The sequence below is a fragment of the Trifolium pratense genome, linkage group LG6, assembly GCF_020283565.1.
Source record: "Trifolium pratense cultivar HEN17-A07 linkage group LG6, ARS_RC_1.1, whole genome shotgun sequence".
Taxonomy (NCBI): Eukaryota; Viridiplantae; Streptophyta; class Magnoliopsida; order Fabales; family Fabaceae; genus Trifolium; species Trifolium pratense.
Genome location: NC_060064.1, coordinates 15240036 through 15257362, shown reverse-complemented (window position 1 = coordinate 15257362; position 17327 = coordinate 15240036). Strand labels below are relative to the sequence as shown.

The window sequence follows — 17327 nt, the reverse complement described above, 5'->3', positions numbered from 1 at the left end:
TTTTGTAGCTGGAGACTTGCAGTAATTAAAAACGAGTTAAAGTAAAAATTAAACTAATGTCATTTACAAATTCAATGTACTAACTTCTAGCTAACAAAAACCATATGAGATTTAACATTTAAGAAACCAAGAGTTGGGAACTTGGAGATCCAATTTAACTATGTTTGTCTACCACATTCCAGAAAGTCAACTACATTGAATTTTGCATTTTTTTTTCTCAAATTTATCTTGGAATAATATTTAAGCAGATATAAATACTAAATTAAGTTTTAAATAGATACATAGATCCCTATTAAACATAAATTAAAACACATTTTCTTTAATAGTTATTTGCGTATCTATTCTTGTCTAAGACAGATTTATAATTTATTCTCTTTATTATGTCAATTCTCAATCTTGAAGAGTTTATTTTCTTTATTGTGTTTATTCTCAATCGTGTCTATTATTAATCTTTGTGTAAAGTGAATAAACTCTTTTAAGATTGAGAATGATCACATAAAATGAATATACTAAAAATCTATTTTAGACGGAAGCAATAAACAAAAAACTATTAGAGAAATGTGAGGCATACTCTACCCCCTTCAACCAATAAGAACAAGTCACATAAGTGGATTTGCACGTGATTCTGATAACCGACTTGTAACAAACTTTTGGGTTGCATATGCCTTGTTCTCATCTCAATCTATTAAAATAGGTTACATTAATACTCACATGGAGACTTAGGTATTACTACTAAGTTAGATTAGATTAGATTAGATATGAAAAATGGTTACCCTTAAAAAAAATACAAAAAAACTTCCAATTGCTCATTGTCCCCTTTTACCTCTTTACTACTTTCCCATAACAAATGGTCCCTTCCTTCCCAATTCATAGTAGCAATTTAAAAATGGTCCTAAACCACAATTTTTGTGTTCACAACTACACACATAGCATTGATGTTAATCAACTTCCCCTTCCAACCTACTTGAAAGCTCCCTTTCTACCACCTCACACTTTCCTTCGTTCTCTCATCTTTTCCATCTAACCCTAAAAAATCTCCCTCAACAACATAATACCTATACAATCCTCATTACCCCAAAATGTTCTAAAATAGAAATTCACAAACCAAACTCAAAAAGGTATCTTTTTTAAAGAGAAGTAGCAAAAGTAACCACAACCCATTTTTCTTAATTTAGTGTTCTCAAATTTTGCAATCATGGGTTGTTCAGCTTCAAAAACAACAACAATTGTTGCTAACAAACATCATCATCATGAGGATTCAATAACAACAACACCTTCTATTTCTCTTCAATCTTCTTCTTCATCAACTTTTTCTTTTTCTCCTTCTTATGCTTCACATTACTTCAATTCTTCACCACCAATTAGAAAAGCTTTATCACTAACAATGCCTTTAATTCATCACCCTCCAACCAAAAAAGGTGACACTCATCACCTTGTTTCACTCACTTCCACTACTTATGGTTCTCTTCTATTAATTGACCAAAAAGTCCCTAACTTTACTTCTCATGAAGAAACCCATCTCAAAAAAACCACTCAAATTGAAGAACAATCATTGTCTCCTGATTCTGTCATCAATACATGGGAACTCATGGATGGTTTGGATGAACATGAACATGAACATGAAGATTCTCATCATAAAGCTTCAATTTTTAACAACCCAATGAGTTTCTCAGACAAACATAGTTCATGCAGGTACACAACATTTGATGGGTCTGCAAAAAAGAATCTTCTTGATTCTTTTGAATCATTGAGAGCTTCAGAAGCAGTAATGGAAGAAAAAACTTGTTCTTCCAAAAAACTTGTCAAGAAACCTCTATGGCAACATTTATCAGAAGAAGCTTTACTTGCTAAGTTAGATCCAAGTGTTGCTTGGAGTTATAGAAGAGCATTGTCATCAAGAAACCTAGGTGGTGTCAACAACAACAGCAGCAAAAATCTGTTCAGAGGTGTAAGATCAATGGAATCAAGTCCTATGAATCCTTGTTCATCTTTGTTTGGTAAAAGTTTGTGTCTTTTACCTGGTACTGAAAACAGAATAGTGGTTTATTGCACAAGTTTAAGAGGGATTAGAAAGACTTATGAAGATTGTTGTTCAGTGAGAATGATTTTGAGAGGATTTAGAGTTGCAATTGATGAGAGAGATATTTCTATGGATTCATCTTATAGGAAGGAATTGCAGAATGCACTTGGTAGCAAATCAGTAGTGAAATTGCCACAGGTTTTTATTAGAGGGAAACATGTGGGAAATGCAGATGATTTGAAACAATTGAATGAGTCTGGTGAATTGGCTAAAATGTTACATGGTTTTCCAACTCAAGATCCTTGGTTTGTTTGTGACAAATGTGGTGATGCAAGGTTTGTGCCTTGTAGTAATTGCAATGGTAGCAGAAAAGTGTTTGAGGAAGAACAAGGAAAATTGAAAAGGTGTGTTCATTGTAATGAGAATGGTTTGATAAGATGCACAAGTTGTTGTTCATGAATTAGTGATGATGATCAAAATTATTGATATTGTTTATCTTTTTATTATTGTTATTTTTCTTGGATTGAATTTGTTTTGATAAATTTGGCAGCTTCTATGAATGAATGGATATGCATATTTTAATTTCCTTCTTTGTTTTTAGTCCTCTAACTTTGGTACTAATTTGTTGGCTAAATTAGAATTTTTGTTCCATGGGTTGTTTTAGGTTTCACTTTGATCGCTTAATTTGTTTTCGTTCTGTTTTGTTCCATTTAGTCCCTAAGTTATAAATTGAGTTCGTCAAATGTTTTCGATGCAGCGTTACGCTTTAGTAACAAGTTGTCTCGAGCAAGAAAAACAAGGAGACCCAAACATAGAAAATATTAGACGGACTCAAACTTAAAACTAACGAAAATGACTAATAGTATGTTTGTTTCGATAATGGAATACCACGTTTGACCAAAAGTTACTATTTGGAGCATCTTAAAATCACGGCAAGTTGTGTTGATTTTGCACTTTCTAACATCTCGAATAGAGAAAAACTCATCACGCTCTTTCATTCACGATTTCTTGTTCTAGCATTGAAACGTAGTAATCCTTCTCTAACCAAACCGTCACTAAAGTGTTTTAAGGTTTCTTACACTTTTGCTTTATAATTATGGTTCATTATCAAATTAACATCACAAAATGAAAGTTATGAAAATGACAAAGTATATTTGTACTACATGGTTAATTGCTAATTTCAAGTGTCTGAAACTTTAAAGAAAAACATCATTCATGTCTCTGTTTTATACAATTCTAGTGAAAGAGCCTAAGAAAGTGACGGACCTGAAACAATTTGCCGCAGTAGTGAATCTTGATCGCCCATATGCGATTCAACGGTTCTTATTAAACAATTCAGATTTTGATAATTTCATATAACATTAGATCTCAGTCATTCATTTATAATCAGACGGTTCAACTTCATTAATGCGTATACACAGTAACGGTATCATATCCAATCCCGAAAGTGACAACTAAAAACTGAAACTCATGATTTATCACAGCAGATATAAAAACAGAAGTTGCAATTTTGTTGATTTGTTTTAGCATTTGTGTTTGGTTGGTTTCAACTAAAATAGAAAAATTATTGGTTAAGTCAGTATCATAAGGCCCATTTTGCTTTAGCATAGTACTACAGCTTTCACGTTCAGCCAGTACATTACATTATGTATGTCTGCCACTCTTTGTCTTTGTTTATGTGATGAATTTGAGAAAATAATTTACTGTGTCCTAGGCAAGGTTAAATAGGACACAATTGTTTCATAAGAAAATTTTATCGTTGATACAATTGCATACAACTACTATATGACATTCACATTTCCACATGGATACTACAGACCATGCTAATAAATGCTTTATTGAATCAATGCTCTCTAGTGAGGTTGATAATAATGTTTTCATTTGCAAGATCAAGAAATAATAAATACTTGGGAAAATGTAACATGTGATGCATTTAAAAGCAATTCTTCGGTCCTAAAATAAGTAATGCACCATATACTTTATTTTACATAATTTAGTCTATATTTTTTTTGCTAATATATAGATAAATATTAGCATGTACTGTAAAATGTTAGTGATCGTACGTGATTAGAACGTGACCGCATCCGACGTTGCTCTTCTTTCGTTCTAGTGACTGGGGGGAGTTGTGTACCTGCAGGTGTTTCGACGCTCAAGTCAGTAAACAAGCGTTGAGTCAAGATAGTTGATGGTCATCAATGGCTGCCGGAAAATGGCTGGAGAGCCATGATAAATAGTTAATGTTCATCATTCCGGTGGTTGACCGTTACAATATGCATGGATAATGTATCTGTGACAGTTGACCAAGGGGAAGTCTTCATGGGCTGCTCTGCGTATGAGCCTTGCTCGATGATCCATAAGAGGATTTCCCCAGCTATTGGACTCTAGGCCCAATCCAGAACAGTTGGTATTCTATTTTATTTCAATGAGTATTTTTTAAATATCAACATTTTATAATTTTTAATAATATATAACTAAAAATATTAATGATTAAATTTGTGCATTAAGATATATTAGGATGTATGCAATAGTAAAAGTTTATAATATTTGTTGATTTCACTTTGAGGCCTTAATAGTAGTGAAATTTCGGCTCTTTACTCTCCTTTTCTTTTGAGTGAATTTCATCTTTAGGTGGTTGATAACATCAATGGTAAAATATTAATGTTTTTCCCATTTGCAATAGAAAGGTTCTCCTCATTTTCATAGTTGGTTGATAACATTAAAAGAAAATCATGACTTTGGTTTATCAAATGGGAAAAAACTTCACCGGCTACTATAAACTCCAAACTTTATCATGGGTTTGGTTTTTTTTTTTTTTAAAAAAAAAAAACAATTTATATCATACCGAATTATAAGCAAAAGCAATTCACTTTTATCATTTTCAAGATTTACTTTTACTTATTCTCATGAAATTTGATGCAAATTGCATTTAATTTAATCACTCTCTTCTTTTTCCCATAATCAATAACCAATAAAAATTTCTTTTACATCTTCCGATAAAACTTAATTCAAGAAAAACACAAAAATCGTACTTCAAATTATCATATTCAACTTTTCTTAATAAGTGTGAAAACTTTTTTTTTCGTATAATATGAGATGGAGAGAGTATGTGAAGTAAAAATTGGTTAAAAATTAGTTATAGATATCACATGTAAATCTATTTATGAGACTTTTTTCATTAGATAAATAACATAAATTATTGTGGATAGTGTAAATCTCACCATAAAAAAAATGTTTTCTAATTCTAATTACAGGAGGTACTTGTTGGACCCAACTTAATAAATGGCCCAACCCATGTCCGGTCCTTGTATTTAGTTACATTGGGTCTACATGTCACAAATCTCCATGGTACTGTCCTAATTTAAGGTATGTGTGTTTCGATAAATTCTCTTTAGTTTCTTAATATACTTTAAGGTTTTTTTAACATGGTTTGAAAATTTGAGGGGCCTCGCAGCATATCGAGGGATCTAAAGAGAATTCATTCTCGTATGTGTTTGGACACTTCTTTTGGTAGATGATACTTTATTAATCATAATTGATTTGGGTGGTAAGAAATTTAAATCCCTTAAACAAATGATTTTAAATAACTTGTAGAAGATTTGATTTCTGACTTGCGTATGTGCAAGAATTTAGTTAAAAGAAGATATTCATCTTGTGTGTACAATAATTTTCTCGATAGAAATTAATTATCACTTACAACTGTGTTCTTATCTATAATAAAAAAACACTTATTTGAAAACTTTTTTGGTACTAGGAAGACATGTTGATATGTCCTAATTCACACAACATATTTGCCCAAGTTGTCACTCACCAATATCTTCTATTGACCAAGTTGTCCCTAGCCAATATCTTACACATTCGATAGAAGATAGTGTATCTTCATACAATTTCCAGAAAAAAGGAATTATACATGCATATTATAAAAGATAAATGATTGAAACGGGAAAAAAAATTAAATCACCGAAGTGTTACAAATAAATAAGATAAATTACCTCCAATGTAATTTTGCCTACACAATTTACCTCACTTGTGCATATTAGAGAAAATTTTAAAGTGTCCCCGTGAGCATAACTCAGTTGATAAGCACATTGTATGTAATATGCAAGACGAAAGTTACAACTCTGATACATCTACTTATTTATTTTAAAAAGGTAAAATTTCTAATTGCTATACTACTTGATACCAAAAAAATCTAAAGTAAAAACTAGTACTAACATTAGCATCTCTTGTCACTTGTAAAAAGAGAAAATATTATGGGTCTGTTTGGCAAGCCAAAAAAGTTAGCTTTTGTCTTATGGCTTATAAGCTAAAAGACCTGTTTGGTAACAGTCTTTTCAGAAAGAGCTTTTAGCTTATTTTACTGACTTTTAGCTTCTTTTTCAGAAGCTATTTCAAGTAGCTTCCGAGCATATAGCTTCTAGATTTTCATTTTTTCTTCCTCTTTTACCCTTATTATTTTAACTAAAATCCATATTTACCCTTTATAATTTATTATCATTAGAATTTAAAATAAAATAAGTAAATGCATGTTTTAACGTTGTTTTCTTTAAAATCACATGTATATAGTATGTTTTAACGTTGTCTTATTATCTATTATCAAATATGAAGGCTAAAACATTTTTTTTTTATCAATTCATAGGTACGTACATTACTATAATTTTTTTGAAACAATGTATCTTACTATAATTAACCATTATACTATATTGTGAATATATTTTGTTGTTATTTTTCCATAAAACATATCAACTTAAATGAAAATAATATTTAAAAAAAAAAAATCAGCATATAAAAATTAGTTTAATAATAATATTTGAAAGATATATTTATTGAATTAATAAACTTAAAATATTGTACCAAAAAAATAAAATAAACTTAAAATATTAAATTCTAAATATCTTAAATAGTATTAATTTGAGAAAAACAATTATTGAATTAAAGATGTCATTTTATGTCATTTTACATTTATCGGTCAGTTGAACCGTTAATTTTACCAAACACTTCAATCAGCTTATCAGCTAGAAGTTATCATCCATCAGTCATCAGCCATCAGCCATAAGCTATCGGTTAACTTATCAGCCAAAATCTATTTTTGCCAAACAGAGCCTATGTTGACGCAGTACGGAAGCGTGAAGGAAAAACAAGCGTTAATCCTGTTAGATAAAAGCTCTGAAATCCACCAGATTTCCGGAATCCACCAGAAAGAATAATTTGGAATCCATCAAATTTGAGAAAAATCTCTATAATTTTATTGAATCAAAAGGTTGCCTTCAAGGTTACAATAGTTTAGCTTAAATAGAAGTGAAAAATAAAAATATCAAATCTCCTAAAAGATTGTAAAAATAAAAATAACAAATCTAGCTAAATAAAAATAACAAATTTACCTAAAATATAAAAATAACTAATCTAAGTGAAATATAAAAATAACAAATCTACCATAAATATAATAAAACTAAATCTAACTAAAATAATAAAATATCGAAGAAAATCCTGCTACATACAAATGATCTTTGACAACATATAGAAAAGCACGATATTTTCTCTTTAGGCCCCCCACGTTTCTTTTATACCCCCCTTACTTATGTTTTTGCCCCTGCACGGTGTTTCGGGTTATACGAATCGAACTTTAAAACAATTCGGTTAATAGAAATCGATCGCGTTTAACTTCGAGTTTTGTCAACCGAAGTTAACTGATATAGAAACAGAAGCATTTCATAACCTCTCAGTTACGTTTTTTCTTCTAAACACCAACAACACCACTCCTTCTTCTTCTTGAGAGCGATTTTGTGGAAAACTTCAACATCCTATCTCAAACCATTCTTAATCAAGTAAGTTCCATGCATTTACATTCACTCTTTTCTCATTCCATGTTTTTCTTATCACATTCACTCTTTTCTACGTTTTTTTCCCTCCCTGAGTAATTTTCTATCTCAAAATTCTATGTTTGAATTGTTGATTAATGGTTAGTTGTTAGTTTAGTTAGATGTTAACATGAATGCATGTGATATTAGGTTTAATTTGTGTATGCAATTAGATGGTATTATGGTGTACACTAAGTGTTTGACAAAATGTGTAAGTAAAATTCAATATGCTTCCATATGAATAATGTTAACCATAGGTGTTAGGATTAAATGTTGATTGAATTATAGTTTGAATTTATCATAGTTTATAAGATTGTATTGAGTGTGAAGATATTTTTCCATGTTAGGATAAATATGGAAGAAAATGTTGGGAGAGGTAGACATGGCAAGCCAAGCAATGCAAATGCTTCCGCTCGTAGAGAGCTTGCTGCAAATCGCCCTGCCAAACGAGGTCGTAGTAAGCAGCAAGGACCAATTCCCGCGCGAGGGACACATGATGCTGAGGCGGGTGGTTCGCGTACGCGTACACGGTCACGTTTAGGCCAAGCACAAAATGCTGCTGAGGATGATGATTTTGACGCGGATCAATTTCTAAATCAGGATGCCGAGTATGGCGAACCTGAAGAACCGCAACCTGATGAACCGCAACCTGATGAACCGCAAATTGAAGAACCGCAACAACCACCACGACGGAGACCGCAACAGCGACCACGGCAACCACGACGAGATGCAGCAAATGAGGGTTATGGAGGAGGACCAAGTGATATGTCATTATTAACACAATACGGAAATCATAGGGCGGTTCCGATATGGGATGCAGAACCAGATGATCACGAGGTACCGTTAAGTGTATTAATTGTTTTATTAAATGTATTAATTGTTTTAAATACTGTGATTATGTTAATTAAGTTTTCAATGTTTTGTGTTGTTGGAATTTTTCAGGTTTTAAAGAGGACTCTGCGTTGCCAAGCTAGCGGGAAAAAGGTTATGGACATCGTCAAACCGCCTCGTAGTGAGAGGTGGTTTTGGGATCCAATAGAAGCATCGGGATTGGAGCCGCTTACCCGTGTCAATTTTAGCGTACTTGACTATGGGGTTATATGGGCATTTGTTGAAAGATGGCATCCGGAAACAAGTACTTTCCACCTTCCGTTAGGTGAGCTCGGCATCACCTTGGACGATGTACAATGTCTGTTACATCTTCCAATCCAAGGAAAGTTTTTGAACCATACGAAGATGTCAAGGGGAGAAGGGGCTGACATGGTTAGTTCATATCTAGGAGTTGAGCGAGAGGATATTGATAAAGCATTTGCCGAAACCAACGGGGTACATTTGAAGCATACTACCCTGCAAACTCTATACACAACAAACCAGACGTCTGCTGAAAGAGCGATTGCTGAAAATAAGCCGGCGCATGTTGTTAGGCTTTACAGGGAGAGGAGCGTAAGGGCTTTTATGCTACATTTGGTCTGTTGTACAATATTCAGCAACAAGAGCAGTTACTACGCGGATGTTGTGTATTTGCAGTACTTTCAAGATTTATCATGCGTTCATGAATGGAATTGGGGTGCTGCTGCTCTTGTTCATCTGCAGCATTATTTGGATCACGGATCTGCGGTTAGCACGACTCAGATGGCTGGCTACATGTCATTTCTTCAGGTAAAAATATCTGAGCGTTATATAAGATATTATTTGTATTTGTCTAATTTGTCACATAGACTATGTTTGGCTATAATGAATCTTGTTCGTCATACTTTCAGGGATGGATTATTGCGCACTTTCCGAGACTTAGTGTGTGGGTGGAGGCTCCTAGATATACAGCGAACATGCCACTAAATTCAAAGGTTGTTCCTGGGCAAGGACATAAGGATGCAGCTGGATATAGAAGCAGTTTGGACAATATTCAAACTTACGATTGCGTGTTCAGCCCGTATGATGCCCACCGACAAGTGCGACCTTTGATAAATGCATGTTGGTTTTCTGGATGGTTAAGGTGTGGTAAATTGAAAGCCAAGCATTTGCCGGAACGTGTGCTAAGACAATTTCAACATGTGCAAGGCATTCCAAGAAACCCGAGTATGTCTGCAACGCCGGGGATGAACTTGTGTGAGATAGATCGTGTGTTTACGGAAGAATTGGAGCTGAGAATGATAGATGAAGAGATGAGGGGTCGGCCTGTTACAAGCCCGTGGGACACTGAACCCGGATATATGTCATGGTTTTATAGAGTGTCGCCTCCAGTTATGCGACCCGTAGAAGCTCCTGAATCACCACCAAGGCCACCTAATTTAGAGGTGTTAATAGAGGCGGCGGAAGCAAGAAATGACCCTAATCTAATGCAAGTTTGCCGGAGTGTCAAGGTTGAGGTCGAAAGGGCAGTTCGCGATGGTGAGGCGGTTGAAGGAACTCCAATTCATGGTACTTTGCAGCGGATTCTGAATTTGCTTAATCCGATACTTGCTTATAGGCGAATTAAGCGGGGGAAGGGGACACGCTACCACACTCGGGGGTAGACTTTGTTTGTTTTTGTAACTTTAATGTTGACGTGGTTGTTTATAAACTCTGATGTTTGTTTTTATTTTTGATGTAACTTTGATTATGACAATCGGATGTAGTACACTACGTATTTTAGTATCGTTTAATTCGTAATTTCTTACCGGTTGTTACGTTTTTTATTAATCGCTAAAATATTTTTAGATTGGATGGTTAATATGTTGATGCTCTGTCATATATAACATACTAAAATGTGTTATAAACAGGTTTGGACCTCAAATGTGTAGAGGTTGTGCAAGGCAGAGACTCACATTGACTGGTTTTTTGGCCTGATATACTTCGGTTTATACGGCTCGAAATTGTTTAAATTCCCAGTAATTTCGGTTTGTATCAATCGAAACTTATATTTCGGTTTCTGCGGGTCGAAATAAGTTATAGTTTGCGAAATTCATGTATATAGGGGGTATAAAAGACATGATGGGGGTGATTGAAGAATGGTATGATTGAAGAATGGTAGGATTTAACTCGATATTAAAATTGTTTCGATAGAACTCTAATATTGAAACGAACTTTAATACTAAAACGAAATTAGACAAATCAAACACAATAAACGGAAATTAGGAATTACATCGGAATGAAATTGTTACAACGCATCAAATGGAAACATGATTTCGATCTTCCGGACGAACAAGGCTAGCAAGGATGGCTTCGACAGATCTTGTCAGCGTTGCATCTAATTCGATAGGCCCCCTGTTGCTATACTGCTCGAAAATTGAGAACATAGTTTCAATATCATCATTGTTTTCAAGCATCATATCGGTGAAGGAAATGCGTCCGTCGGGACCGATCGACGGTTTACGGTACTTGAGACTCGAAACTGTTCTGTTATCGTTCTGGTTGTTGGTGGTACGATTCAGCTCGTTCAGTTGTTGTTTCAGACCATCGAACGTTTCACCATCGTTAATGCGAAACAAAATTGGTTTTTCGTGGTTGAAGTAAACTGCTGCAAGGGTAGATCTCATGCGTTGTGTGAGTGAGACATCCATTTGAAGCGATACATGGCTTCAATCGTATTTTTGATAGTTTGAAGAGTTGTTAAAGTGTTTTTCAAATCAACGCAGAACAACTCGTCGTTACCGCGAAACTTGATTGAAAATGGATAAGAAGTCGCTAAATTGTTTTTAACAAAACGTTTTGAAGTACTCATTTTGTAGAAAACGATTTCAATTATTTTCTAACTCTCCCTATACGTATTTATAATACATAGAAATCAATAATATCCACATATATTGTCGGTGCAATATTGACCACGAATATCGACCACGAATATCGACCACGAAAATATTGTCGGTGCAATATCGACCACAAAATATTGTCGGTACAATATCGACCACAAAAACTTGTCGGTGCAATTTCGATCATTTTTCACATAATACCTACCTTTCTTCAATCCCCCCCATCAAGTCTCTTATACCCCCTTCGCAAAATTTAAATTTCTTTCGACTCGCAGAAACCGAAACATAGTTTTCGATTAATATAAACCGAAATTACTGGAACATTTCGGTTGATAAAGATCGAATTATGCAGAAACAAGGCCAGGTTATGCAGAATCACTTGCAGAACCACCTCAAAATCGTCGAGGTCAAAACCTGTTTTTTCTTTCAATTCATTTCCAAAATTATATCAGGCTAAATACAATTTGTTACAACGTTTCATAACCAAAGTTTCATAATCATATTTCATAACAATAATACCAAAGTTCAATATACAATAATACCACATTTCATAACCAAGGTTCATGTGTAAATTGCGCATACAAAGTTAATATGTTACAAAGCATAATCGGCATGGTATACATCACAAAATAATGCGCTTAGCTACCCTTTCAAAAAATAGTGCGCTTAGCTACCATTTCAAAAAATAATGCGCTTAGCTAATTCAAAATGAAACTACTAAAATCTACTACAATTCCAACGGATCGTCTTTGCTACCCTTTCCAATCGTGACTAAGTCATCGCCTGCTCTTTCAATGGTCAACAGCTCACCAAACTTTTGCATTCTATCCAAAAACATGGGCTCCCAATCTGCAGCTTCTTCGGAACAAGAGTTTTTCCACTGATGAGCCGTTGGAGGTATCGGACATCCTACTTTCAATCGCACTAACACAAAGTGGTCAGCGAGCGCGCCGATGCAAATAATCTTGGAATCCAAGTCTGACGTGTCTGATGGAGGTTTGCCACGCAATGGGAAACAAGTTCTAGATGCTCCACACTTTTCCATATTTGATAGTTGAACAACAACCCTCTGAAAATGAGTAGCCACAACGTAACCCATATCCGGAAAAGTAAACCATTTGTCCTTGGTTGCAATAGCATGTTTACTCCTTCTCGGTGGTGGGAAAAGTGCATCCGTGACATACTTGTAACGTTCAGTATCGAACAACTCCACATATGATTCCTTATGCAATCTCAGCTCCCTCTCCATGTTCAGTCTGATCAACTCATAATCTTGTTGATTTCCTTTTTGGTGCAAAGCTACCACACGGTATCCACAATAACCGTCACCTTGAACGTCAATAATATCTTCAATAAATGGGTGCATGAACTTCGGCATATGGTTGATAAAAGGAATTTCAGGAGGTGCTGGAGGTGCTGGAGTCAAAGTACTGATGACGAGTTCTTTAGGCACCTCAGGCACTGTTTGTGAAGTCGACGGCTTTGACTTTGTTGCTTGCGACTGAGATGCCTGTGTAGCTGCAATATGATCATCAACATGCTCCCACCGAGACTTATCCCTGCTCGTGGATCTTGTGACACGAACTGATTTTTTCTTTCTAGCACCTTTTGTTTTGGCCTTTTGAAGCGGAGGTTTCACAGAGGTGGTTTCTGGATATGCAATGAGACGAAGTTGATTCCTAATATCATTCTTCACGCTAACATCGGCTGTTTTTAATCGTTCCTACAAAGAAAGAAAAAAAATCAAACTCATTAAAATTAATTGTATACAAAGTGTAACATTATACACATAATGTAAAATTAAAATCATAATAAAAAGGTATACGAAATGTAACCATTATATTTATGAATGTGTAATAACCTGAATTGCTTTCCACTCAGCCAAGCAATCATAATCGTCAGCCACGTCGCCCGGTGCCGGCTCATCTTCGAAACACAGTTTCTTCCATTGAGGGTGAATCTCATCCAGTCGGATAGGTTTGTTATTTTTTATCTTCTTCGCAATCAAGCATGCACATGGCAACCCGTATGTCCTTCTCATAACACAGCCACACTTTTTGCTATCCATACCACATTCTTCGACCCTGTTTGCTTCGTCATAAATGTGATCCATAGCCTTTCTTGAGATTTTATAAAACAAGAATGCGTAAAGAGGATCATCATCGTATCTGTGTTCCGCAACAGACATACTCCGACCGAATTCACCTTGTACTTCAGTGAACTGACTTATCAACATCTTATTTATCGCTTCCCATCCTTTCACCAAGTCACCGTTACCGTCCTTCAAGTAACCTTTCAACACACCATGACATGATTCAGCTCTATTCGTGGTGTGATTCCCCATGTGCATATGTTGGTCTACCCAAGCATTGACAACCCTTTCTTTATCAGTGTCTAGGACAGTCTCTTCAACATAACGCAAAAACTTTGGCCATCTCGCACAGAGCTCCCTAAACACCATAACATTGTCAGCATATTCTTTTTCCGTTGGCGACTCTAACACATCATTAAAAGCATCGGTGATTTGATCCCACACATCAGTCTGCTTCTCATTCTCTCCATTCTTGATTTTCACAATTTCCTTCATCTTAGAGCTCACGTTCTTTTTTACATGGAAACGACAAACCATTGCAGCCGATGTTGGAAATACCTCGGAAACTGCATTCATCAGAGCCAAATCCCTATCGGTGACAATCACCTTCGGTCTAACATCCTCATTCCTTAAGAGACTGACACACTGCTCTAGAGCCCAAGTGAAGTTGTCTTCTCTTTCATTGGTAAGCCAAGCAAATCCAACATTGAAAGATCTCCCAGTTGATGTGAATCCGACAATCTCAAATAACGGCATTTTGTATTTGTTTGTTTTGTATGTCGAATCCATCAAAAGCACAGTAGGAAAAGAATTGAACAAACTTATAGATTTAGGATGTGCAAAGAAAATGTCTTGAACGTGTTCGGATCCGTCTGCAACAACCGTCCTATGTTTGAAAAAATACCCGGTCTCGACAAGTCTTTTGGAGAGGTGTTGCATTTCAGTCATTGATGCCCTCATTTTAAGTTTTAATCGATGACTTAAATTGTAGAGTTGCTTTGCCGTTGTCTTGTTGTTTGGATCCCTATCTTTCAATGTGGACATTATATTCTTAGGCGGAACCAAATTCCTTGACATTTCCTCCATACATTGCCTTTCTTCCGGTTTGAGACGACCGACAATGAGATGGCCTTCAACTGCCTTGTCCAACTCGTGGTTATGTTTGCCATTTACAACGGTCAAATGCCATGTTTTATCGGCATGACAATAACCACGGAGTCGAAATGGACAGCCGCATTTCCTCGTGCCGGTTTGATCAGATTTTAGCTTCTTATTTGTTGACACGTACCGGCCTCCCCGCTCGCAATCCAACCTGAAATATTGCTTCCTCTTATCGCTGCCGTTGTCGGATTTGCCAATTACAATTGCAAACTTTAGCTTTAAGGCAATCTCCCGAGCCCATCTAATCAACTCATCTCGGTCAGGGGTTGCCATTTCAGTGTAAAAATGATCTGATGTATCAATCTCATATGCAACAGGTCTAGATGGAGGTTTATCAGGCGGAACCTCAACAATTCCCGGGGCACAGATACCTAGCACAAGCTCTCGTTTGCCCGCCATAACTACATAATATAAGAGGGATAAACGCATAATTAGCCACATATAATACTTAATACATATAAAATTGGTAGCACATTCTATAATCCATAACAGCTAAGGCAATGCAAGCAAAACAGACAGTCAAGGCAAATAATTTTACATTGCAAAAATTAAAGTTCCAGTTATTTCGGTTAGTATCAACCGAAAGAATCCTTCGGTTAGGCTTGGCAAGCAAACACGTTTAAACCAACACAAAACCAAAAGTTCCAGTCATTTCGATTCGTATTAACCGAAGTATTCCTTCGATTTCTATAAATCGAACGATTTTGTGTCAGAAACCTACCAACCTAGCATGTATGACAGTTGAAAATAAAAGAAATTAAACGGAAGATTACCTTAATATTGTGCTTCAAATCGCCTTCCAACCCTTAGCAAACGTTCCAAACTTGATTTTAAGCAGCGATTTGAGTGAAAAACGGATTGGATTTTGGGATCTCTTTTGGTAGTGTGGGGATGAAGTATTGAAAGTGATGAAGAATGTGAGAGGTTGCTTTCTATATAAACATACTTCGATTCGTAAAACTCGAAGGACAAAGCGAGTGGTTTTTAAAAACCGAAGTTTTTATTTTTTCGATTCGTAAAACCCGAATTTGCTAACCAAAAAAGTGGTCATTTTCGAAGGGCAAACTGGGATTTAAGGGGGGTATAAAAGAAACGTGGGGGGTGGGGAGAGAAAATATCGAAAAGCACAAGTGGCTAATGGGTTTGGGCCTATTTGACAAGCCCATAGCATCATTCAACGAGTGAGTGGAGTGGTTCTAAAAAAGGTAGTACGGGGCAATCTAAAGGCTCTGTAGCATGTTTTTGTCGGTAACTAGTACATCACGGTGATTTTAATTGTTACTTCCTCTGTTCCATTTTAAATGACATATTTGATCATTTTATACACTTTAAGAAAAGTGCATAAATAAAAGAGAGAGTTGTACAATTACTAAACTGCTCTTACCTTTTTCATTACTAGTAGTAATAATTAAATTGATTGAGTATGCCACACATAAACAGGGGACCACATAAAGAGTAAAATTGAAAAAAATGGCTTTAAAAATTGTATAAGTCATTTATTTTGGGACAAATCAATGTCAAAAAAAAATCATTTAAAATGAGACGGAGAGAGTAGTATCTTTACTCATGTTTTTTCTTAGTTAAAATCACCGGCACGACTATTTCACTAGCTACTACCGTGAAGTAAAGTCGGTAATTCAAACATTGTCTTCCACTTTATGGGTAAAAGCAGATCCAAACTTCGAGAATTGCTGCTTTGGTATAGTAAGTCAGCTCTAGGGAGAAACTCTTACTTAGGCATATATACACAACACATGTTATTTGGGCACATCCAACCCAATTTTGACAACACATTACTTTTTTAAAAAATAAAATGGAAAGTGTTTTTTTCTTCTCTCTTCACCATTCATCTTCTTCCTCCCTAATCTCTGCAACAATCAAAATGTTTCCAATTCTTCCAAACTTTATCAAAATACATATCTCCCTTTAATCAACCTTCACCGGGAGCTATACTGTAAAAAATAAATAAATCAATAAATTCTTTTGGATCTATCTTATCTCTCCCATCTCACTAGGAAAAACAAAAATTTTAAAAAATCAACAAAATATTTAAACAGCAACAACACACTTTGATGGAAAAAGTTTGGAAAAATAAGATTAGCTTGATTTTCATTCACCATTCTGGGAAGTAAATTTAATTGACCACTCAATTTTTTCAATCAAGACTCGATTAACTTGATTTCATCATGCCAACTTTAATTTAGCGCAGGAGGTTGATTTCGTTATTATATGTTCAAGACTGAAGCATTAGGTCATGGCAATCTGACAAAATTCCTACATGCTTGTTCTACTAATGATTAAAACTAGATGGAAAAAGGGGAAGAAGGAGGTATATCTACCAAAGAGACGTATAGTTTAAAATTGTAAATGATGTTGTAGAGATTTAGAGAAGAGACAATGGAGTTTCTGATGAAGAGAAAGAAGGCGGAAGAGTGGAGAGAAAAGAAAAACACTTTTTAAAATAAAATAAA

General features: G+C 35.2%; 4 protein-coding genes across 5 annotated transcripts; 2 read left to right on the top strand and 2 right to left on the bottom strand.

The window, feature by feature from the left end:
- Nucleotides 1-809: 809 nt before the first annotated feature.
- On the top strand, nucleotides 810-2606 carry LOC123893020 (uncharacterized protein At5g39865-like). The gene has a single exon (XM_045942936.1). It carries the CDS (start codon nucleotides 1196-1198, stop codon nucleotides 2477-2479), a length of 1284 nt encoding a protein of 427 aa, XP_045798892.1. The 5' UTR covers nucleotides 810-1195; the 3' UTR covers nucleotides 2480-2606.
- Nucleotides 2607-7708: 5102 nt separating this feature from the next.
- Nucleotides 7709-10524, top strand: LOC123888088 (protein MAIN-LIKE 1-like). 2 transcript variants are annotated; one of them, XM_045937050.1, is made up of 4 exons: nucleotides 7709-7842; nucleotides 8223-8712; nucleotides 8818-9534; nucleotides 9636-10524. In XM_045937050.1, the coding sequence occupies exons 2-4, from the start codon at nucleotides 8230-8232 to the stop codon at nucleotides 10386-10388; spliced, it is 1953 nt and encodes a 650-aa protein (XP_045793006.1). In that variant the 5' UTR covers nucleotides 7709-7842; nucleotides 8223-8229; the 3' UTR covers nucleotides 10389-10524. The 2 variants fall into 2 exon arrangements, with proteins under 2 accessions (XP_045793006.1, XP_045793007.1); XM_045937051.1 differs by lacking the exon at nucleotides 7709-7842 and having other exon boundaries at nucleotides 8079-8712.
- Nucleotides 10525-11021: 497 nt separating this feature from the next.
- On the bottom strand, nucleotides 11022-11414 carry LOC123891795. The gene has a single exon (XM_045941683.1). The coding sequence runs from the start codon at nucleotides 11412-11414 to the stop codon at nucleotides 11022-11024; it is 393 nt and encodes a 130-aa protein (XP_045797639.1).
- Nucleotides 11415-12091: 677 nt separating this feature from the next.
- Nucleotides 12092-15769, bottom strand: LOC123888190 (PKS-NRPS hybrid synthetase cheA-like). Its single transcript, XM_045937162.1, has 3 exons — nucleotides 15630-15769; nucleotides 13465-15257; nucleotides 12092-13326 (listed from the first exon to the last, which is right to left on the bottom strand). Exons 2-3 carry the CDS (start codon nucleotides 15253-15255, stop codon nucleotides 12331-12333), a joined length of 2787 nt encoding a protein of 928 aa, XP_045793118.1. The 5' UTR covers nucleotides 15256-15257; nucleotides 15630-15769; the 3' UTR covers nucleotides 12092-12330.
- Nucleotides 15770-17327: the final 1558 nt, after the last annotated feature.

Bases quoted from the DNA above. Each gene is read 5' to 3' on its own strand.
- LOC123888088 (XM_045937050.1), top strand. From the start codon at position 8,230: ATGGAAGAAAATGTTGGGAGAGGTAGACATGGCAAGCCAAGCAATGCA. The intron at 8,713-8,817 runs GTACCGTTAAGT...GGAATTTTTCAG, and splicing joins CAGAACCAGATGATCACGAG to GTTTTAAAGAGGACTCTGCG. The intron at 9,535-9,635 runs GTAAAAATATCT...TCATACTTTCAG, and splicing joins GCTACATGTCATTTCTTCAG to GGATGGATTATTGCGCACTT.
- LOC123891795 (XM_045941683.1), bottom strand. From the start codon at position 11,414: ATGGATGTCTCACTCACACAACGCATGAGATCTACCCTTGCAGCAGTT.
- LOC123893020 (XM_045942936.1), top strand. From the start codon at position 1,196: ATGGGTTGTTCAGCTTCAAAAACAACAACAATTGTTGCTAACAAACAT.
- LOC123888190 (XM_045937162.1), bottom strand. From the start codon at position 15,255: ATGGCGGGCAAACGAGAGCTTGTGCTAGGTATCTGTGCCCCGGGAATT. The intron at 13,327-13,464 runs GTTATTACACAT...CTTTCTTTGTAG, and splicing joins CTGAGTGGAAAGCAATTCAG to GAACGATTAAAAACAGCCGA.